The sequence below is a fragment of the Macaca thibetana genome, chromosome 18, assembly GCF_024542745.1.
Source record: "Macaca thibetana thibetana isolate TM-01 chromosome 18, ASM2454274v1, whole genome shotgun sequence".
Classification (NCBI taxonomy): Eukaryota; Metazoa; Chordata; class Mammalia; order Primates; family Cercopithecidae; genus Macaca; species Macaca thibetana.
Window position 1 is genome coordinate 47484462 of NC_065595.1, and position 25000 is coordinate 47509461.

At 34.6% G+C, this 25000-nt stretch overlaps 1 protein-coding gene across 7 annotated transcripts in view; it reads left to right on the forward strand.

The window, feature by feature from the left end:
* Positions 1 to 25000, forward strand: part of CCDC178 (coiled-coil domain containing 178) — a 515084-nt gene that overhangs the window by 207105 nt on the left and 282979 nt on the right. For all 7 annotated transcript variants that reach the window (XM_050768096.1, XM_050768095.1, XM_050768092.1 and 4 more), the window contains 2 exons: positions 6726 to 6871; positions 10375 to 10534. In XM_050768096.1, coding sequence (XP_050624053.1) covers positions 6726 to 6871; positions 10375 to 10534 — 306 coding nt within the window. The remainder of the gene's footprint in view (positions 1 to 6725; positions 6872 to 10374; positions 10535 to 25000) is intronic.

Sequence of the window (25000 nt, forward strand, 5' to 3'; positions counted from 1 at the left end):
GGGCGAGGCTTCATGAGACACCAAATCGTTTGTTGCCTAGTCCTTAGATTGCTTAGCTCTAGAACTTTAAGACATACATTTCTATGGTTTTTATAAAGTACTCATTCTAAGGCGTTTTGTTATAACAGCCTAAACAAACTAAGACAGAAAGAAAGAAAGAAAAGAAAGAAAAGAAAGAAGGAAGAAAGGAAGGAAGAGAAGAAAAGGAGAAAAAGAAGTCAAAATTAAACAAAAAATAGCATGATTACACTTTTGTTAAGTGGCTCGAATCTTCTATTGACGTGTATCTACTGTTTTAACCCCAAATCATCAATCTGACACTCTGAAACTATAAAATATCACATTTAATATAAACATGCTTAAACTAGTGATCATTTTCTTTTCAGATAGAGAACTTAGAATCACTAATGTAATTTAATTATTTTAATATTAATATTGTATCATAATTTGACTATAAATTTTAATATTCCCAAAGACAATTTAATTTAAAAACATATACATAATTCTTTAAATTTTAAGCCAACTACTACTAAGATTTTGTTCGTAGAAATCATCTTCACTTAGCCAATTAAAGTCAACTTTTTCCATTCATCTTACTACTGGTTTTGTACACAAAGCCTTTATTTAGTTGTCAGATAAAATAAAGGATTGACTTTACATGGTAAAATGATACTCTGTTTGCCAGGGAAAAGACCACCACTGGCTTTGCTTTTGATAAGGAGAGCTTAAAACAGAAGGTTTCTAAATTATGTGATGCCCCATTGGAGTCACAGCTTATAAAAGAAGTATAGTTCAAGAGCCAAAAAAAATTTTAAAATAATTTACTTTTATTTACATTTTGTAAAGGACACTGTGACCAGAACTATAATGGTATCCTCATCACTTCCAAGGGACGCTCCTTGTATATACCTCTTTGCCTTTCCCCTGATGTTCTCACACACTACAGGCACTAAGTGTCTCTCATCAATTTTCTGAAAAGTCACCCTTCCTATTTATATCATGTCCATCTATCTCTTTCCCTTTTATACCAAGTTGTGTAGCAAGAATATTTTAATATAGCAGCTGGGCAAAGGCAAGACTCACTTCTTCAATAGAGATGGGATTAGAACCCAAACTTGACTGTTAGAGTCAGCTTACTTTTTAGCCAAAAAAAGGAGAGAAAAGTCCAAGAGCACTGCAAGTTTAATGCTGTTGTCTTATGCATGACCTCAGTGCCTACTAGGTCTGTTGGGCACTATGTTCACATCTTCAGATGAAAGAGAGTATAGCCTCTCTGAGGAAGATGACTGAGAGTGCGTGAGGCTGTGGACAGGGAGTAGACTTCACCCCTTCTGAGAAAAAATGAAGTGAGTGAATTGCAGGGTTCATGGGCTATATTTGGTGCAGACTTCATAACAGTAAACACCTCCATCCCTGTCTGGTACCCAGGACTTTGTGGATTTTTCTGAATAGGCAAATGCTTAAATACATTCAAGTATACTTAAGAGAGTATCCTTGGTAGTGGCACTTCTTGCACACTAGAATTTGGGAATTAGGAGTCATAAGTGGAAGATGTGATTATTAAAGCAGTGAAAAATGACTGGGTCAATGCAGAGCAGAGAAGAAAATCATTTTCCCAGCATGAGTATTGTCTTCAGCCAATGTTATCAGTAGAAGGCAGGTCAGCTACCTCTTATGAGCTTCATTAATTATTATCAACGTCATTTATTAATGTTGATTTCAATGTGCTGACAAAGGGCAAACACATGGCTCAGATCATTTCATTGGATTCTCACAGCAACCCTGTAAAGTATTTAGTATTGCATTTATATAAATTAAAACCTGAGGTTTAGAGAGGTTAAATTCCCAAGTAGCAAGAATCCCCTTCTGTCCAATCTCAAAACTCATGCATGCCAATACCTACTAAGTATACTAAAATCTCATGTAATTTCTTTTAGCAGCAGTGACCAAAAAGCAAGGGCCAGTTTTGGTATGGAGAAAATAGTAAACGCTTTGGAGTCAGAGAAATCTAGTGTTTAACCAGTCATCACCACATAAACTAGCTGTACAATCCAGACTACTTTGGATTTCCTATTGTAAAATGGATATAACATTCATCATATTGCTACTGTGAGTCATAAAAGGCATAATTCAAATACAATGCATAGTACGGTAATCGGTGCATTGTAACACCCATTGATTGCTTCCTCAACCCCACTGCCTTTTCTACAAAGTAGAGACTGGGATTTGTACTCCACTAGAGAGTATTGTGTTTCTGCAGATGGGAGCAATCTACAGACCAAAACATTTGTTCCTACCTGACCTCTAAATTTTACCCCCAAGTTAGTATGTATTCAGCATAAACAAATGGATGTGTGACTGGAGACTTTAGGGCTTTTTCCAAATTAGAAATATCTCCCCATGAAAGTTCTTATTGCTAACATTTCTATCTCTAGTGAATTACTGGCTGTGGGAAAGGGAAGAAAGTCAATATTGTCTTTATTATTATTAAACTTTAGCTTCTAGGGTACATGTGCACAACATTCAGGTTTGTTACATATGTATACATGTGACATGTTGGTGTGCTGCACCCATTAACTCGTCATTTACATTAGGTATATCTCCTAATGCTGTCCCTCCCCCCTCCCCCCATGCCACGACAGACCCCGGTGAGTGATGTTCCCCACCCTGTGTCCAAGTGTTTTCATTGTTCAATTCCCACCTATGAGTGAGAACATGCAGTGTTTGGTTTTTTGTCCTTGCGACAGTTTGCTCAGAATGATGGTTTCCAGCTTCATCCATGTCCCTACAAAGGACATGAACTCATCCTTTTTATGGCCGCATAGTATTCCATGGTGTATATGTGCCACATTTTCTTAATCCAGTCTATCATTGATGGACATTTGGGTTGGTTCCAAGTCTTTGCTATTGTGAATAGTGCCACAATAAACATATGTGTGCATGTGTCTTTATAGCAGCATGATTTATAATCCTTTGGGTATATACCCAGTAATGCGATGGCTGGGTCAAATGGTATTTCAAGTTCTAGATCCTTGAGGAATCACCACACTGTCTTCCACAATGGTTGAACTAGTTTACAGTCCCACCAACAGTGTAAAAGTGTTCCTATCTCTCCACATCCTCTCCAGCACCTGTTGTTTCCTGACTTTTTAATGATTGCCATTCTAACTGGTGTGAGATGGTATCTCATTGTGGTTTTGATTTGCATTTATCTGATGGCCAGTGATGATGAGCATTTTTTCATGTGAAGGACCTCTTCAAGGAGAACTACAAACCACTGCTCAACAAAATAAAAGAGGACACAAACAAATAGAAGAACATTCTATGCTCATGGATAGGAAAAATCAATATCATGAAAATTGCCATACTGCCCAAGGTAATTTATAGATTCAATGCCATCCCCATCAAGCTACCAATGACTTTCTTCACAGAATTGGAAAAACTACTTTAAAGTTCATATGAAACCAAGAAAGAGCCCGCATTGCCAAGACAATCCTAAGCCAAAAGAACAAAGCTGGAGGCATCACGCTACCTGACTTCAAACTTCACTACAAGGCTACAGTAACCAAAACAGCATGGTACTGGTACCAAAACAGAGATATAGACCAATGGAACAGAACAGAGTCCTCAGAAATAATACCACACATCTACAACCATCTGATCTTTGACAAACCTGACAAAAACAAGAAATGGGGAAAGGATTCCCTATTTAATAAATTGTGCTGGGAAAACTGGCTAGCCATATGTAGAAAACTGAAACTGGATCCCTTCCTTACACCTTATACAAAAATTAATTCAAGATGGATTAAAGACTTAAATGTTAGACCAAAAATGATAAAAAACCCTAGAAGAAAACCTAGGCAATACCATTCAGGACATAGGCATGGGCAAGGACTTCATCACTAAAACACCAAAAGCAATGGCAACAAAAGCCAAAATAGACAACTGGGATCTAATTAAACTAAAGAGCTTCTGCACAGCAAAATAAACTACCATCAGAGTGAACAGGCAACCTACAGAATGGGAAAAAATTTTTACAATCTACCCATCTGACAAAGGGCTAATATCCACAATCTACAAAGAACTTAAACAAACTTACAAGAAAAAATCAAACAACCCCATCAAAAAGTGGGTGAAGGATATATGAACAGACACTTCTCAAAAGATATTTATGCAGCCAATATTGTGTTTAACCTGGTAATATGTCCTCTAGATATACGTCAAAGGTGGTTCCAATAGGATTTGTTGGTGGAAAGCATGTGAGCCATGAGAGGGAGGTGTCCTCATATCATTTTTAAAATGTTTGCCTGATAATGGGCCTCAAAAGAAATATTAAAAAAAATTACAGAGAAAATAATAATAGATATTTGCTGCATGTTTTCTGTGTGTCAGGCATTGTTTTAAGTGCACAGACATAACAGCTCATCATTTCATTTTCATGATAAGCCTATGAAGAGTGTGCTATTACCTCTATCTTACATTTGAGAAATCTGATGCATTATTTTTTAATTAACTTGTACAGGTGTTCATACAACTCATTAATGGTAAAGTTGCAATTCCAACCCAGACAGTCTGGCACTGAAATAGATGCTCTTATATTATTGTATTGGTCATGTCACCCAAGTTTGCATACAATGAATTAAAATCAGAAATCAATAACAAAAATATAGGGCAATAAGAAATAAAAAGTATATGCACTACTAGAAAAATTACCGAATCACATTTTTTTATTAATTTGCTTCTGTGCCAAGAAATAACTAAAATATCAATTACCACTTATTTATACATGATCAATAATGACAAACTGTATAGCAAAATTTATGACATAGGCCAATATAATATTTTGAGATTACCAATAAATGATTTTAATTTTTAAAAAAATCTAAAAATATTTAACATATTTATTAAGGGCAAAGAATAAAAAATGAAAATTAACAGCCATGGGAATGATTAAAAGGGATATAATTATATACACAGTGAATTGAATACTACTTTGCATGGGAATTTGTTTTAAGATCTATATGAATTGTATCATTTATTTATAAAATACAAATGGTGAAAACTGGGTCAAAAGAAATAAAACACAAGAATAGATCAATGATTATAGAAGAAATTTAATTTGTCTACCAATAAAACCAAGAATCAATCAAGATACTTTATGAATCTCTCTACAAATACCACCTACAGAGCATAAGAAAGCATGGAAATCTTCTAAAGTCATTATATAATGAAACTAAAATCTTGCAATCATAACCAAAAATTAATAATACAAGAAATAAATCCATTGGTGATCTTGCTTATGAGCATAGATGACAAGATCATAAATATATTAGCTAAATAAATTTTACAGTGTGCTAAAAGATATGCAAAACTATACAAAACCAGATTCCTTTGAAGAAGAGAATCTTCAGCTAAGACTAAGAAATGAATGACGAAATCTGATCTAAATGTCAAGTTTAGGAATAGAGAGCATGCAGTACTCAAAGTGTCCGTACTCACACCTGTCTGCTCTCTGTCTTTGGGCTTACTTTCCCCCCGATGCCCCCGCCAAATAACTTAATACTCCAATGGGCCTATCAACAAATCCTAGTTAGCTGTATTTCCACTGCATTCTAGTATAAGGAGAAAAAAATCCTTTTATTTATCAGTAGAAAATTTTCAGAACTTCCAGAAAAGGAAGGAAACAAAGCAGGAAGTATGTGAAAATTCAAATGCAGTACCCAATGTTCAAAATCTTAGACAAACAGTATGGTTTTATAGGAAAATAAATATAAAATATTAGTTGTTATTCTTGAAATCTATGAGTAAAGAAAGTATTTGGAAGCATATGGGGAAAATAGAAGATAGTGGAGGCAGAAGGAACCATTGAGATCTGTAGAATCAGTTGGGAGAGTAACACTAATTAGCAGCCATGCTGAATGTGGGGAACAATTCAATAACAGTCAATCAGTGAGTCACTAAGTTCCATTTGAACACCAACAGTCATAAAGGGATGACACAAAAATAGATGCACAATCAAATGTTCATTCTGGAATTGCACAGGCCTACCATGGAAAACTGTGCTGGTAGTAAATATTGCCTTCTTTTGCTGGAAAGATCAGAACAATATATATTCTTGTCCGCCTGCCAGTGGACTTCGTACATGTTTGAAAACCAGTGACCACATGTTTGCATCTTGAAATGACATGCTTATAAAGTGTGCATTTAGGTGTGTGTTTGGAAAGGGGAGCAAGTTTGTGTAGGGCAGAGAGAATAAACATTTTTATTTTTTAGAACATTAATCAGATATAACTGTAGAGAATATAAACCTCAGTTGGTTTTTAGAGACAGGGTCTCACTCTGTCACCTGGGCTGGAGTGCAGTGGAGCAATCATGGCTCATTGCATCCTCGACCTCCTATACTCAAATGATCCTCCCATCTCAGCCTCCCAAGTTGCTGGGACTACAGGTGTGAAACACTGCACCTGGCTATTTAAAACAATTTTGAGTAGAGAACAGGTGCTGGCTTTGTTGTCCAGGTTGGTCTTGAACTACCGGCTGTAAGTGAACTCCTGGCTCCTCCTGCTTTGGCTTCCCAAAGTGCTGGGATTTCAAGAGTGAGCCATCAGGTGTGGCCCACTATTAACTTTTAATTGTTCACACAGCCAATGTAATTGTGTCCCTGAATAGCAGAGATTTGAAAATCCAAGTATTTAAAATAAAACACTCCTGTATTTTTTTTTCAGAGTAAACGCTCAGCAATTTTTAAAGACTTAGAAGCAACTAAAAGTAAGACAATGATTTTTTATGCAAAAATAAATGAATTGAATGAGGAATTAAAAGCAAAAGAAGAAGAAAAGAAAAGTTTTGATCAGATACTTGAAGTGTTAAAGTAAGTACTTAAAGTTTATCAAAATATGTGTATTAAAAATATTAATAAAAGAAATAAGATGAAATTTCCATATTTAAAATGTATTCTTAAAATGGTTCATATTTTTAATTATAACATAGTGTGGAATATATGTGTGGTATTTGTTAATTTTAGTTTAAAAAGCATAATCATAAACTGCTTTCATTCATTATTGCTTCTCTGGGTTTGTTCTTATTTTAATAACTTGGAATGTTTCTCCCTTTCCAAGGAGGAGAACTTTTATTCTTTATAACAATAATATTCTTCATTACTTTCAGATGTATCGGTATTTATATGTCATGTTTAATAATTTATGGTTTTTCACCCAAATGTTTTTTATTAGTTTCAAGGTAAGAGTTCAGACTCAGATATTCTATAAAACCTCATGCAATGTATTCAAATTTATCATCTTCCAAAGTTTCTTATCAGTCACCTCATGAGTCAGGGATATAACTGTTCAGTGTTACTAAGGCCTTTGGCTTGGAGAATGATCATACTCTCAGGCTCATTGGGTATCCATAGACCCTAACCTAGTACTTATTTACTCTTCCTTTACTCATTTTGCTTCTCATTTCCTGTCTTGTAAAACATTGAGAACTGGACTTGGAGGAGTATTAGAGGAACATGCATTGGCCACATTTAGGGACAACGGTCTGCTTTAAATAAAGAAGGCTACTACAAGCATTAGCAAAATCATAATGCTTGAGGGACAAAGTGTCAAAAAATGTCTATGCCCAGCCTGTTGCCATGCATTCTAATGGAGTAACGTCAATGTCCCCATCAAGCATTTGTTTAGCTATTATCATAGGGTAAAACTTATTTTCAACATGATAATTCAGCTTTATCTGAAAAAGACTACTCGTATTCTTTTTCAGGAAAACATATCATTTACTTTTAAAGATATTTATCCACCTTGTTTAACACCTGTCAGAATATCTTAGGACTCAAAGATATAAATATAAATGTATATAACTTACATTAAACTTATAAAGATCTAATTCAGGAGCTGATGAAAATCTTTTCTTCTGGCTTCCTCCCATTTCAATCCTAACTTCTTCTGAAGCTGGATCATATGGCCTTTTGGACAAGAGTGGTTTCCATGTCTCAGTGAATCAGTTCTCTCTCTAAACTTGACAAAATCCTGCCTTCTAACAAGAAAAGGAGAAAAAGAATTAGCCAATACTGTGGAATTACTTATACAACTATTAATTAGCAGTGATGATATATAATGTCAAATAATATTTAAGGCTACCATTGAACTGCTTGCTATTGTGCCAGGTAAATCCTGGACAATGTGTGTACCTTGTCTCATCCAGTTCTTACAGCCAGTGGTTAAATTGTATCATTTCCAATGAATGCTGAGAAATAGAGGCTCAGGGAACCTAAGATCACACTCTTAAGTAGTGGTAGAGCTAGCTTCAGCTTAGCTCCAACCTGTTCCAAGTGTGTGCCCTTACAACTAACCCCCTAAGATGGGATTACAAAGGAAGATCAGCTGTTTTATGAATAATCTACTGATATTTTCAATAATTTCCCATAACAAGTTACTTATTACTTATTGAGAACTCATAGTGGGCATACTGCCAGGTCCCAATAAGGACAAGTAAATGGCAAGTGGGAAAGTGTATCTTCAAGTGTCTGAAGAAGTTTGCAGGGAGACAAACCTCACATATACAAGACAATTAAAATATGGTGTTAAAAATAAAGGCAATCAAAGCCATCCTTGACCCTCACTTAATTTTTATAATTGCTTCTTAACTAGAAAGTGGAAAATTAAAATCCAGACCTATAAGACTTCAAAGTCTGCTTGTTTTATCACTGTGAGAAAGGAAACATTATTTTATTGCATAGATATGCACGTATATAGTGTATAAAAATGTCTGTGTAGATATAATTAATAAAATACTATAATTAATATAATTCAATATCAAAACAGTATAGAGAACAAAGTACATGTGGTCAAGATATATCAATGTTTTTTGGGAGCAACTATGAACACTTTATCGTTTTGGTCACACTAGCTCCTTCCTGTGTGAATTTCATTGGTTCTCTGTGCTCCAAGATGTCAATATCATTGGCTACTGATCAGACATCACTTAATAATTTAGAATGTTATTGGTATGAATGATGTAAATGAAATACCAGGGCAATGCAGATGAAAGGGGAGAAGAACCTTATTTCCTGTGGAAGAAGAGGCTCACATCCACTAAGTGTAAACAAGGTGATATGTTTTCAAATTTGCTGATAACAGCTATAATGAAGAGAGGGAAAAAATGAGTACTTAATGTTGAACTGCTGAATCAGAAAAAGGCAGGACTAGATTTGAATTCTGGTTCTGTCATTTACCAACTAGTTGAGCTTACACAAGCTAATTAATTATCCAAGTTTAGGTTCTTCAACTCTAGATGGCTATCTCATTATTATTTCATAGAGTGGTTTTTGTTGTATTAAATGGGATATTATTTAAAAGCAGAGATATTAGTTTAGCCCTTCCCAAAATATTAGTCTTGCTGCCTTTATAGTTAACTGTGCAAGTGATTAAATATATCAGTACACTTGTTAACTAATGTGGATAGAATAAGACTGTGCTGAGCTTTTTCGGATACCTTATTCTGGACACTGAGTTGCTGCTCAACTTTGGCAAGCAAGTTATTGTTACCAGTATTGTTTTAACCACGTTTTAATACTTTTCTACTAGTATTGTTCCTTACATAACTACTGAGTTCACCATAAAAGTTATTTTACCTTTGCATTAGGATGTGTTTAATTGCAAATGATAAAATATAGACATGTACACACACGCATACATACACACACCTATTCATGTACCAGCTTAAACAATAAAAAATGTATCATCTTATGTAACAGGAAGCATAAAACAGTAAAACTGCATCATCTTACATAGCACCAGCTTAAACAATAAAAAAAGGTGTCATCTTATATAATTGGTAGAGCAAGCTGCAGGGTTGGTTGATTCAACAGTTCAACACCGGGCACTCATTTTTTTCTCTCTCCACTATGGCTGTTGGTAGCAACTTTGAAAGCATGATGTGTAAGTCACATTTAGTGGGTATGAGCTCTTCTACATGGAATTAAGCACTTCTCACTCATTTCCTCGAGCTATCTTAATATATCTTCTCACCCCTGGACAATGGGTCATATGCTGGTTGGACTAATCAGAATATATCTCTAGAGTTACATGCTGCTTGGAGGAGGAGTTTTCTTGAAATGCTTAGAGAACAGAAGCATGCTGGACAGGCAACCAAGAGAATCCACTGTTTTTCCATAGATTTTCTTCTACCTGGATGATTTAGATGTAGCCCTATGGAAGTAAGCCTTGGGAAAAACCGGGGAATTTTTCCAAGGCCTGTCAGCTCAAGACTCTTCAAGATTTTTCATTTGGGTCCTTTTAAAATGTCTCATAAATGCATTTTGAAAAATAAAATGTGAATTGATTAGTGGCACATGGAATTCTTTCTTCATAGGAACAAATTTGTAACTATGAGATTTAAAAGGGAACATGCACAAGCTGTGTTCGATCATTATATGCAAGAGAAAAAAGACTGTGAAGAGAGAATCTTTGAGGAAGATCAGAGATTTAGAGTGCTCCTTGCTGTGAGACAAAAAACTCTTCGAGATACCCAAGTGAGTATTATTTTTGAATGTTTCAAAATGAAAGAAATATAGTGATAGTCGAATTAGCAGATAGTTTGAGACAATTTTTATCCTGAAGTAGCAAGGGTATTGAGATTTTAAAACTAAATTTGTTAGCATAATAAACCTGTAAGTTTTCATTGTTTCTTCTAAGTAATTATGATATATTCATAGAGCATATTGTACTTTTCAATGCATATTATGTGTACTCTCATTTATTATCATACTTTATTTTATTTTGAAGTCTATTAATATAAAAATATAGGCTATATTTATTCCAGAGTCCTTTTGTGCTTTTAATGAAAGACCTGAGAATGAGAATGGTTATCATTTGTTTCTGAATAAATATACTTTGAATGTTTACCAACCACTTTTTTGAGGAAGGAAAATACATCACACTCATTTCCTGTAGAAAAAATTTGCATAATATTCTAATGGACCTATAAATTTACTTGTTTGAAACAGGGAAATTGTGTTAAAATTTCTTTTAAGCCTGAATTTTTATTAATCAAATTATATAAAGCTATACCTATAAAACGTTTGCATTCAGTTAAATGATTCCTATCCCATTTTAAATTTTGCAATAGTTTTTGTTAAATTTAATTGTAATGAATTAGTACCATATTTAAAATACATTTAAAATATTACTCATTTTTGGAAGACACAATGGGACATCTTTTCTAAAAAGCAAAAAAAATTTCTGTACTATTTTAAAACTCTTTTCTGTGAAAGTTTTCAAAGTATATGTAGTATCAATATATGAACTATTTTCGATCCTCTTATTTATATATTCAAATATGATATTTATATATTCAATTATTATATCAATATTTCAATTACTTTCCCTACTTTTTACATATCCAAAGACGTGTGAGAACTTTTTTTTAAAGATTATTTGGAACAAATGTACATTGAATGAACAAGTGTGCGGGTGAAAGAATGTACCTTCTTTAGTTCTATTGGTGTGGTTTGTCTATAAGAAAATTATTAAGAAGAGAATAATACTTTATTAATAACAATGCTAAGTAAAATTCTTCTTTTTTAAATGTGGCCATTACATTTAAAAAAAAGATTTTCTTGACCTAAAAATATGAAAATAATTGGTGCCATCTAGTGGCAATATGTGATACCTCTTCTTAGAGCAGTTGCTGAAACCGATGGCTGAGTTTCAGATGTGTGAGCTACGAATGGATTGGCGGAAGCTTATACTCTAATGCACCTCTCAAAACAAGAAGGCTTAAGTTATTTACCAACTTAAGCATTCTTCCCCACCTCATATTTTATTAGAGCAGTAGAATTAGTTATTTGAATTCAACCACATTTTCCAGTCGCAGTGGTGCTGAGAACACAGTGGGGTCTCAATAATCATTTATCGACTGGCATTCCAGCACTATAATGGAACAATAATAATTAGTGAAATGGCAAAAGATGGTCAGCAGGAGAGAGATGAATAAAACATCCTCTATAACCAGCCTCTGAATCACTGAGATTTGCATTTCTTTTCATCAAAAAGCCTGTCCCTACCTTTCTACTCCCAACTGTACCCACCCCCAGCCACTTGGAAGCGTTATATGGTCTCATGATTTTTTCTGGGCACTGATCTCTATCTGAACTTGTTTTGGTAATTCTTTTATACCTGTTTTTTGTCTGCCTATCTCCTGTCATAATAATGTCTTCTCTAAGGGGAGGGAATTTTCTTTTATATCCTTCTCTGTATCCTAAAAGCTCAGTACCATGTCTGGCCAGAAGTACCCAATAAATGTGTGTTGAATGAATAAATAAATAAATAGAGAATGGATGCTTTTTTTTGGATAATTTTGCTGTCCACATGCTTGATTGCAGTAAGAAGCAGGAGCATTTCAGAAACACTCTTCAAACTCCACCAGCCTGATACTCCTGATACTTTACCAAACTCATCCTGGATGCAAAAGCTGAATCAATCTTTCGCTCTGTCTCTCTCTCTCTCTCTCTCTCTCTCTCTGTCTATCTCATTCTCTTCCTTTTCCTGATACTTCCCACTCTAGTGAAAATGGTTAAACCATCTTTTGCTTTCTAGCACTTAAGGATTCTGTTAACTCTGTCAACAGTTCTTGCCAGATAACCTTAAATTTATATGAAGTTGTCTCTTATCAGTTTCTTGGATAGCTCTTTGTTGTGCATTCACCTTATGTGACCAGAATCATAGAGTTTGAAGATGCAGAGTTTAGAGACTGATGTGCCTTATCATTAATGATGATATTTATTTATGATTATGATCAGTTATTGAGTGTTAAATAATGAAAAGACCATGTGATTGCTCATAGAAACCTGATCTCATCCCTGTTTAGGAAGTGTAAGGGTGCAAATGGGTATGTAATGTAAAGGATCCCTGCAAAGAAAAGAGTCTCATTAAAGGCATTGTTATAAATGTAATGTTACTAATCTGAGGTGTCCCTTTTGGGTAAAAGAATTGATCACAATTATGGATCATCTGTAGGGATGGTTTAATAAAATACTTCACAAAAGCCACAAGAGTTAATGCAGCATATGAGAAAACACACAATAGAATTAGAAATACAAACAGCTAATAAAAACAAGAAAATACACACAAACTTCAGATAACATACAGACAGCATGGTTCTGGAGTTAAATTTGATCTCTCTTCAGTAGGCAATTCCATATCAGATATCCTTAAATGGTAGATTTTTTAATAATGTCATGGCATTTTTACTAACTGCCTATAATTTGCAAATGCCATTGCTTAAGATTAAATTTTCAGTGTACCATGTTCATCAGAGGACTATAGTTCTAGCTAGTGATGTTTGTCCTTGCTTTTGGAAAGGTCTATACGAAATTGCAGGTTACATATGATGTAATTTATTATGAGTTGTCGTTAGAAAACCTGCTGCATCGCCTATGTCATTTCCTTTCTCTGTGTGTTCTTTCCATAGATTTGCTCTCCCCTCTATAATTTAGCTTATGAGAGAAGTACAGTGAACTACACTGGAAGAACAATTTCCAGATTGAGTTCTAGTAGAGACAATGTCCCATTCCTTGTAGAGTTAATTGCTTTTTATTCTGCTTCCTATTTTCTACTCTCAGGAAATACCTCTTCCTCTGGCTATAGCAGTCCCAAATTTGGATATTAAATTAGTTTTTACCCATTCATGGAAAAGTTTTAGCTTAATACACTGTTTCATTTGACCACCAAGTACTGGAATAGTAAGCATTTCAAACAAATTTAATCTCTGAGATATTCTAACGATTATTACAATTTGTATATTATTTTCCTATTGGTTAGTCATCATTTCTGCATTCTCACAACTATTTCATGAGTATTACTGTATTCAAGGCACTCAATGTTGAATGACCGAAACCCTACACTCCATTTTCAAGACACATCAGCAGGAAGATGGAAGATGTAAAAAACAGACTTGCATATAGTGGTCACACTCAAATTATAAATATGATGACCACATCCAAATTACAAACAGTAAATTGTGGCCTTATCCACTGTTCTAAAAAATTAGAGATTACTTTGAGTAAAAAACATGACATATTCTGTGGTCTCAATTGTGGGAAATGAATGTGTGATAAATCTGGAAACATTTAGGGGCGCTGACCATTGGATTTCCCGGGCAAGAGTAATTCGCCTTAATGACAACCTTCCTGTCGCAAAGACTATTTTACTATAACATGATTTTTTTTTTAAGTTAGAAACATGCTTTTCATAATTAATATTTCTTTTAAAAGTACTTCTGATAGGATTGAGCGTCAATTAATCACACATAATTATATAAATTAGGCTTATTGTATTGCTTTTTAAAAGTAACTTGTTAAAATCTATTGCTGTTTGAGGAATGAACCTTTTAATTTGAAGATTGGCCGCAAGAGTGGTAATTTTGTATCAGTGATTACCTCATGTTTTTGCACAGATCTGGTGCTTCAATCATCACAAGAACTTAACAGGAGAGAGTAGCACTAGAATATAGAGGAAGGATGGGGCGTGGATATGGGTGATTCCTAAATATAAATTTAATAGATTTTGAGTGTTTCCTTAGAAACAAGGAAGAAGCTTCTCTTACTTGTGAATCTCTTTCTAGCATCATGTCACTCCTTGTGGATATGTGGTAGAATTACTGCTAATACTACATTAAAGCAATGTCTATCTGAAATTTGAATAGATTTTTTTATTTTCTGCATTGACAACTACCATTTTTAGCTTTTCTTTTTTTAACTACCTAGAGGCATCTATTGCAATTATTTGGCTGTAGTTCATTTCAATTTTTCTAAAAATTAGTATTTTTCTTATATAGTTGTGCTAATACCCAATGAACATAGTTTAGATATTATAATTTTCTCAGGAAACATTCATTTTCCAGTGGGAGTGGAAAATGAATGTTCCCTAAGAATATCATATCACTTTTGCAATGCCTTACCCCACTGTGGAGTAAAAGCAAAATATGTGATTTTTCTCTTTTGATCAACTAAAATAACTGTTTTCAAATATCAGATTGCATCTTTAAATAGACCTTAATTGGCTATGGTTTATTAAATTTTTAATACTAGATTTAATTTACAAACATTTAATTTAGAATATCTATTGGTCTATAATTCTATTTTGTACTTTTTTAAAGATATTGGTACGGAGATTTACTACCATTTTTAAAATGAAATAGGAAGGTTTATTTAGTTCTTTTTCTATGTTAAATTGCATGGGGCATTTCAGTTCCTTAAAGGTTTGATACATTCTCTCATGATACCATCAAGATATGTGAAGGGTCTGAGATTTTACCCTGGCAAGTTAACCGGTTAGCCTGCCATAGTTTCACAGATGCTAGCAGAAGAAGACATGAAACTCCAGCCTGAGAGACAAAGAACTTTATTACTACACAACAGGCAGCATAACTGTTTCCTTTGGCTCCAAGACTCCAGGGGTGATATGAAAGTGGTCCATGTGGATGCTACATATATCAGAGGTTTTTATCACAGCTGACAAATCTTGAATGTAGGAATCCCCCAATTTTATCAGGTGGCTTCTAGCAAACTTACCCAACTTTTGCCTTGGAGGAAGACACTACCTTTGCTATACAAACATGATTGAAAAGGGAGTTCGAGATAGAAGCTGTTACAAGAAGTGTGTGGTGAATTCATGGTGAACTGCTCCTAACAGATATTACTGGAGCTTGGCTCTTCTCTGAAGAAAAACTTTAACACTATATTCTTTTTTTTTTCATTTTCAGTGATCAGTGTTTACTAATTCCTTTTGAGTCAATGTTGAAAAGCTGTATTTTTCTAGAAAAAAATTATTTTAACAAGATTTATAATTAATTATCATTGAGGTATATGAAATATAGTTTTTTAATTTCTTCCACTTATGTAGTCATACTTCTTTTCTTGTGCATACTCCTTTTCTTTTTTTTTACTTGATCAGCCTTGATACATTTTTACATTTTGTTTTTCCGTATACTCTGAATTCTTATTTATAAATATTCTTTTTGCTTTTTAATTAATTTTCGCTTTTTTCTTTATTATTTCCTTTGACTTTCATAAGTTATTCTTTCTTTAAAGCGACTTGAGTTGTCTACTTTGGTTCATTATTTCTCATTTAGCAATTAAAAACACATTTTTCAAATGATCAAGTATTCTCTGAATACAATTTAGGCAATTTAAATACATAGTGATCTCATTTAATGTTTTTAGTTGCACATTGACCCAATTACAATTTAGGGAATTTAGCTGCCTTGAGGCCTTTTTCGGGGGTGGCGGAGGCAATTAATAAATAAGTAACTGACATAAATCATTATTTTAAAAACTTCCTTTTATCTCCCCAGGTTGAAAGTGGAGGGTGTCAGGTGTTGTTTAAATTTATGTTAAACAGTCTGTTTAATTTGCGTGGCGGGGGTCCAGGTACTGTGGGGCATGCCTGCAATTCCAACACTTTGGAAGGCCAAAGTGGGCAGATCACTTGAGTCCAGGAATTGGAGACCAGCCAGGCAACATAGTGAAAACCCATCACTACAAAAAGTACAAAAATTACCTGGGTGTAGTGACATGGGCCTGTAGTCCCAGCTACTTGGGAAGCTGAGGTGGGAGGATCACCTGAGCTTGGGAGGTTGAGGCTACAGTGAGCCGTGATTGTGCCACTGCATTTCAGCAGGAGTGTCAGAGTGAACACCTGTCTCAAATAAATAAGTAATTGGCATGGAGTCTCCAACTTTTGCTCCATAGACAATTTCTGAGCAACTAAATCAATGAAATAATTAGTTTAATCTGGTTAACTAAAAATTCCACATATTGAAAGTTCTTATATTACAGTCTACTTGATCTGTCATAGACTATTCGTGGTGTATTGAATTGCCTACTTGATTTATTTCTGTGGGCTCTGCTTTATATATTTGTAGGTGTTGTTACTCAGTGACTATAATAGGCTATAATTATTAAATAATCATTTGGATTGTAATTTTTTTATAAAATGGCAGCTTTCTTTTATATTATTTTAAAGTTAATACTATTAACTCCCGCTTTTCTGTGTATTACAGTACTTTAATTTTGCATTCTCTTATTGACTATTCTGACTTACTTTTTAGATGTGCCTTCTGTAAGCTTTATGTAATAATATTTAGAGTGATTTTGCTTTTTCAACCCATTCTTATTTAGTGATTCGATTCATTTGTATGATAGCTTTATTTATTTAGTGATTCGATTCATTTGTATGATAGCTTTATTGGTTCTTGCTTCTATCATTTTAATATTTTCTGTGATACCTTTCTGCTTTTATCATTATTACCATTTTTTGGTATGTATACTATTGTTTACTTTTATTGCTGTTAATAATAGAAAATGGAGACATTCTACTTTTAGTTATATTATTGCTTCAAATAATTAAAGGTATTCTTAAATCTGTTTTGTATTAATTGTCAAAGTCACAAATCAAAAACTTTTACTTACTCCAACAATACGAACAATTTGGCCTCTTTTCTTCTGTTATCCTTTCTCCCTCCTTGCTTCCTGGTCATAATTAATTGTGCTAAGAATTTTGACTTTCCTATCATTAATGTGCCGTTATTGTTTTTACCATGTAAATTGGCACTTTCAGAAAGTGTTTAGTCTTTTACATTTAATTTTGTAGCCATATCTTCAATAATTATTTCTATAATATTCTACATAGTAAATTGATTTTCATATTTGTTAAGAATTCTTTTAACTATGACCTCTCCCACTTTAGTGATTTTAATATCAATACATCTCTTAGTTGATCAAGCCACATATTTTGGGATTTCTTTCCATTAGACAATTGAGTTTATATATTTTCCAAGTTGTCGTTATTCATGAACAAGAAATGGTGGCATATAAATTTTTTAATGTCACAATCTCAGTCCTTAACTGTAAAAGAGAATAATTACAAGATGTGCCTTCTAGACTTCTAGTGAGAATTAAACATGTTAACATGAGCACTTAAAAGAGTTTTTGGTACGAAATAGGTGCACATCACATTAATAGTTTTATTTTTGTCATTATTATTTCTTTCCAAAAACTCTACAGATTTTGCTCATTTGTTTATTGGTGTTTAGTTTGCTTGAGAGCAAACCTGAAGGCATTTTTTATTGTCTTTAAAGATAACCTTTCATTCCTATTTTTGTTCACTTACAATATCAAAAAAGTTGCCTTTGTATATTTTAAATTAATAATTTTTCATTTTGCTCAAATATGAAAGATTTAATCTTGAACTCAGGGTTTTTAAGTTCACGTATGGGAAACTTTTGTTCTATTTATGTCTTTCACTATTATTTACATCACATTTGCTTTGACTCTTTTAAAATTTGATACTACTATTCCTGGACTATATGTTGTTTTCTGTTTTCCATATAATTAAAAAGCTTTTGTTTTCCTTTGTCATGCTCAGGGAGATTTCTATTTGTGTCCTTCACATTAGTGTCAACTCTGAAGCCACTGGGATTTTGAGGTTATTTGTTCAAGCTGTTGGCTTCCCCTAACTCTTGCATAGACCTCATTGAAAATCCTCATTGGATAGAGTCTTAAAAGAGCTATCATAATTAGTCTTATAGACATTTGAGAGAAGAACATTCCAGAGACAAACTATTCAGGTGGCAGCATGCTTAGACGTTCAAGAAACAGTAAGGCCACCAACTCATGTAGGACAGAGGGAGCAATGAGGAGGATGATAGGGGAGGCTAGAGAGATAATGTGAACCATTAAGGAATTTGACATTTACTCTGAATGAAATGGGGAAATAGTTCAGGTTTTGAGCAGAGGAGTGATAAGTCCTGACTTATGTTTGAAAAGATTGACTGAGGCGACTGGGTTAAGAATCACTGAGACTGCTGGTTCAGAGAACCAGAGTGGAAATAGAAGACCGCTTAGGAAAATAATAACGTCTTTATTTCCTACTTGTAAAGTTAGTAATAACGGTAATAATAACAAGATAGTGAAATCAATATATTACTACAATAATCAATGACTATGTAAATTATCTTGGCTTGTGAAAGAGTTACTAGGCATATCAAAAAAGCAGAGAAAAGAAATGCAAATGCAGTTATAATTTACTATACAAATTAGGATAAAGATAATACCTAATAAAGAAAAATAATCTATGTGACAGGAAAGCAGACTTATAAACAAAGTTAAAAGGCAGATGACTCATTGGAAAAAGAAAAATAATTGCAAAATATATGGCACCTAGTATCTTTAATTTATTGAGTGCCTATAAATGAAAAAGCAATACAAAATATTCCAGAAACTATGAAAATTCAGTTCATAAGAGCAAATATGTATATTAAATTGATAAATATTTCTGATAATCTCAAGACCTTAATTAACACAACAATGATATACCTTAATATAGGAAAAGAGGAAATTATGCTAATATCCAGAGTTATAATAGACGCATTAGAAATGTAAATTTGTCCATTCCTTCCAGATGGAAATTTTGCAATGTTTTCAGAACGCCCTAAAAGAACATATGCTATGATCTACTACTATTCAACATTAAAAATATGTCCTATAAAAATGATTAGAAAACTATACAAAAATGGTTATTTAGGAATTTCCATCTAAGTTTGCTTTTATATTAGTAATGTGATACACAATATGAGATAAGGCTGAGAATACAGGTAAAGAGTATATTTTGAAGACCCAGTGAAAAGTTTACACTTAATTTGCAGGGGGAGACATGAAAACTTTTTATGGAGTGTAATGTGCTCAGAGATGAGCTGTATAGCAAGATCAATTAGAGAGCATCATACAGGATGAATTGAAATGAAATGTAAGCACAAGCTGCAGATAAAAGTCACAAAAAAGTGATTTCATCGTCAGAGAAGTGATGAGGCACTGACGGAACAGGAATGTGGATGTAGACTCCACAAAGCCCAGTGCCAAATCGTATGTCATGTGAAGAAAACACTGGAGGGTAAGAGGTGGTGCCATCCTGGTTGACTGGCAACAATTATGTTGGCATTATCAGTACAAAGAACTTTTGACGACTGGATTTTCTTAAAAGATTACCTGTTTTGAACATAGTAGATCTTTTTTTTTTTTTTTTTTTTTTTTTTTTTTTTTTTTTTTTGAGACGGAGTCTCGCTTTGTTGCCAGGCTGGAGTGCAGTGACGCGATCTTGGCTCACTGCACCCTCCGCCCCACCAGGCTCAAGCGATTCTTCTGCTTCAGCCTCCCGAGTAGCTGGGATTACAGGCAGGCACACCACTACGCCCAGCTAATTTTTGTATTTTTAGTAGAGGCACGGTTTCACCATGTTGACTAGGACGGTCTCAATCTCTTGACCTCTTCATCCGCCTGCCTCGGCCTCCCAAAGTGCTGGGATTACAGGCGTGAGCCACCGCGCCCGTCCAGTAGAGACTATTTAAGTGGAAATATGTACCCAGGAATTCACCATGCAGAGGTAGAGTTTGGGATAAGGAGTAAGAATGAAGTATAAGATCTGGGAGTCAGCCACTGCGTTGATAGTTGAAACCAGGGGAACACATAAAAACCTTGAAATAAAGTAGAAAATATTTGAAGACAGAATCTGGGTATGTTACTCCATACAGTATTGTTTCTCAGTTCTTTTCTATTCAGTTTGGAAAATGGGTTGGGTGGGGGCTCTGCAACATTTCTCCTTTGTCACCGGGCTCTAAGTTAGGCTCTGCCAATAGGGGGCACTAGAGGGAGACTGGAAAATTTAAGGAGAAAAAAGAAACTTGTTCCTTACTGCTTGCTTCCTCTGTGGGCTTCCTTTAGCTTCCTGTCTGCCTGTGGTTCTTGTCAGCGTCTTCCTAGGGAGCAGCAGTTCCTTCCCACAGCTTCACCTTAACACAACTCGTGGCTTTTGCAACGCTTGCAGAACTGACTTTTTCACATCCCACCTCAAAGACATCAGAGCCGGCCAACTGGAGCCCCTCCTCTGAAGTCGGTGCTCCAGCCTGGCAGAGCCTGTTCTTTTAACCCAGAGACGTTAGCATCAGTCCAGAGATTTGAGTTTCAGCTCCACAGGGGCTCAAAAGTGCCAAACATTGCCAAAGTGTTGAGTTATATATTCTTAACTTTGCCACTAGGGAGAGCATCACTGATAAAAAGAGTGGCATCAGTCCATTGGTGAAGGCAGAAGATCAAATGTAATGATGAAACGGGCAAGTGCATGGAAAGAAATTAGAGAGGGCAGCTTTGGAATACTGTTTAAAGGGCTTTAGTAATCAAGGAGTTTAAATGTTTTATTTGTTTGCAACTTTTAAATACCGGAAATAAATATTTTTCAGCAAAAGGGAAAGAGACAGGATTGAGGGAGAGATTGTATTATATGTTGTGTGATGCAGGATTTGCTTAAATATTTGGTTTGCATTTCACTTGGTGAATGCTTTGAAGTAGAGAATAATACCTCACTCCTGTTAGCCTTCCAGGGTCTGTCACAATGTCTAGGACACAATCAATTATCAACATTTGCTAAATTGAAGTCCAAATGAAGTGATGCAACTCTTTAAATAAGTGAAAAAGTAAAATTTATATTTCAGTTTACTTTGGCAAAGATAAACTATATTGATTTTTGTTCATTCATTCACCGATTTATTTATTCATTTTGAAGTAATGTGTTGTCAGAATCTGTGTGAGATTCTGGGTGTGTTACAAAGACAACACTTGCTTTTAATTAGCCTCCGTAAGCAATGGTGAAAAAAACAGACACAAGCCAATTAAAATAAGGTGTAACAAGTACTTTTCTTGAATTAGGCAGAGAGTTCTCTAGAACCTGGGAAGAGGCGCTTGCAGGAAATCTCCAAAAAGCTTGCGAAGATGAATATTTCAGAACTAAATCTTGGAAAGTGGGAACAAGATAGCTAAGAAAAGAATACTTCAAGTCGTGAAAACACTAGGAGGAAAGGCATACAAGTGTCAAAAATCAGCATGCATTTAGGGAACTGCAGGTGGTTTATAGTGTTTGTAGATCAGATGCAGGGAGAAAGGTCCTACATACAGGTAAGAACCATGTCATGAAGGCTCTGAATGTCATACTAAGGAGTTCGTATGTTAGGTTATGAATAATTGATCAGAAGGGTAACAAGCTACCCTTCCAGCTGAAACACATCGAACTGAACTTCGCAGATATTTCTGCCAGAATGCTGTTTTGCATTAGTGTCGCATTAACAGGCTATAGGTAGACTGAAACATTAATCTTGTCAGCACTTAGAGTTGTTGGAAATGGCCTAGGGATGGCTCGAGATTAGGCCTAGAAGCCTGTCCCATCAAAGAGCCTTGTCCCATTACCCCAGTGCAATGAAGTGAAAATTTCTTTTTCAGTGCATTCCATGACATAAACATGGTTCACTGTCATTGATTACATGTAATAAATTGGAGACAGACAAATGATATTTGATGAAGCTATGCCAATGAAGAATTTAGAAGTGAAATTATGAGGTTCTAGTGAGATGAAAGAGTGAATTCTGGATTTTTTTTTTTTTTTTGAGTTAATGTAGACAGAACTTGATGAGTCTTTTGGTGCTGATGGCGAGAGGAATTGTCTAAATATATATCAGGTTTCCGACTGTGACAACAGGAGAGTTGTGGTGTCAGCATCCAAAACCAGAAACTGTAAATTGAGGAATAGATTTAGAACTGGATTCAATCAAATGTAAAATATCTTTGGAGGAGCTATTTAGAGTCCAGTGCCCAATTGAAAGTAAGAATCTGAAATTCAGTTAACAAAATATGGTTGGAGAAATTATAAGCATATGCACTGCATCAGAGGCTTCAGGAAATCTTTAATAATACAGGAAACATGGAGAATCAAGATACAGCTCTGGATGGGTGATTATGAGATGGAAAAGGGAGTAAGAATAGAGGCAACAAATGACTCAGAGGTTGTAATTAGAAAACAAGGTATAGGAGTTTGAAACTTCTGAGGTGGCATCATTCCAGAAGACAACAAGTTAGAAGGGTGTCTGTGGGTATGAATGGTTAATGGAACATAGAATTGAAGTTAACTTGATTTGAGTAATCCCATAAATTCTAAGATTAAAATGTTGGCGAGGTCATACAATAGATACTGAAGTAAAAGAGAGTGATGGGTGGAACAAGAGATAGACAGGAAGAGAAGAATGAGTACCATGGACCAAAGCCCTTGCTTAGCGTGAAAAAATAACCAGGAGACCATTGAATGGCAGGGCAATAGGTGGGAGAAGGTGGAGGATTATATTATTTGATCAATATACATTCGAAACAGGAGTATTTTCACATGAACATGGAGGAATAATGGTTTGGAAGCAATAATGGACAACTAGGTATACACTAACTGCAATTAGACCTTCTAGTATATGGGTTCCTGATAAAGTAGCAGTCTCTAATTCAGACCCAGGTTTAATTATACGAACAGCTGTATCTAGTATTCTGAAATAAGGATAAAATATAGCTAAGCTTGTTTACCAAGAAATGGCACCTCTAAAGTTCACATTAGAAGGGTTTAGACTGGAATAATTGTTCAGTTCAATTAATAAGTATATATTGAGTTCCTGCTGCATAAAATACACTATTCTAGATACTGAGGATTGTTGCAATAAAGCACATCCCTTAACTCTGAGAAGCATATTAGCCTTACAGAGGAGAGAGAATAATAAACATCATTTTAATACACTTTGCTAACCAGAGACAGAAACAAGAAAGCGGGACAGTGTTAAAATGCAACTTCTAAACATTGCCACCATTTCTTTTATCAGAAAAGTTTTCAAGGAGAGAAAGTGAGTTACTGGGACTACCAAGACTTGATAGGTATTGCCTCACCTATACCATTACTAAAGGCATCAACAAAATGTTAAGTTATTATAAGTATGTATTTATATATGAGTGTCTATCATCAAGAATTTTTACAAATTGCATAAAATGGGCTAAACTTTGCTGAACATAGCATAAGACATTTTAAAATCTTGGTTGTTCATATAATTAAAAAGAGCTCCAGTTGTCCTGTCCACCTTCCTTTAAATAGTATGAATTTTACTTGAGAGTTGTTACCTTTAAGAAGGTCACTTCGTCCTGCTTTCGGAAAAAATGAATTTAATGTTGCATAAATGAGATAGCTACAGGATTATAATGTTCATAAGCATAGATCTTAGCCTAAAGTGTTCCACCAGAGCCAGTAAACTGTTTTTAGTTACTATACGTTTCTAGTTCATTTCTATTTCTTTAAGCCTTTTAGGAGAGGTAGAGATAGGGAGATACAGAGAGAGGCAGGCTAGCTCTTACTTTATCTTTAGTGAGTTATCAGTGGTTTTCCGTAGAAGTAACAACACCAAGTGTTCCCTGTTAAAGTTAGGATTTTTGAATGTGGCCCTGATGCTCTGACAAATATCACAAATATGACTTGCACAGTGTCCTGTGGGGAGTATTGTTAACATTACCCAGGTAGCCCTCCCACTGTCTGATTTATTTCCTTATAGAGAGCATGTATACCTGACTTCCTGAGGGAGCTGCATATCTCAAATTTGGGTGTCATGATAATAATAACAGTTTGAGAGAAAATGAAATAGGCTATAAAGAGAAAGGAAATGGAATATATAAACTATTGTACAGTGTCATGTTCATTTTCAGTACTATATAAAATAATGAAAATGTTTTTCAATAACCTTTGTTGATTTTTATAATGTGAAACACACTTTATGGAAAAAGACAATGAATGTACAAAGCGAAAAAAAAATTAGTAAAAATAGTTTTAGCTTTTGACTCAAATCTCTGCATTATTTGCCATAAGTTTAGAGTTGAATTCTGAAATAGAACAACTTTAAGATAAAGGATCCCTCTTTTCCCAGCTTTGGCAGTTCTAAGTTGATCTTTCAGGGTTCAAGTGTAAGTATTTTGTTGTTGTTGTTAAAGCAATCCAGTGTGGTAGGCCACAAAGGATTTATGTTTCTAACTTAACAGTTGCAGTTGGAAAACTTAAACTTAGAGATGTTAAACAAGACTTTCTCATAATCAATCAGCTTT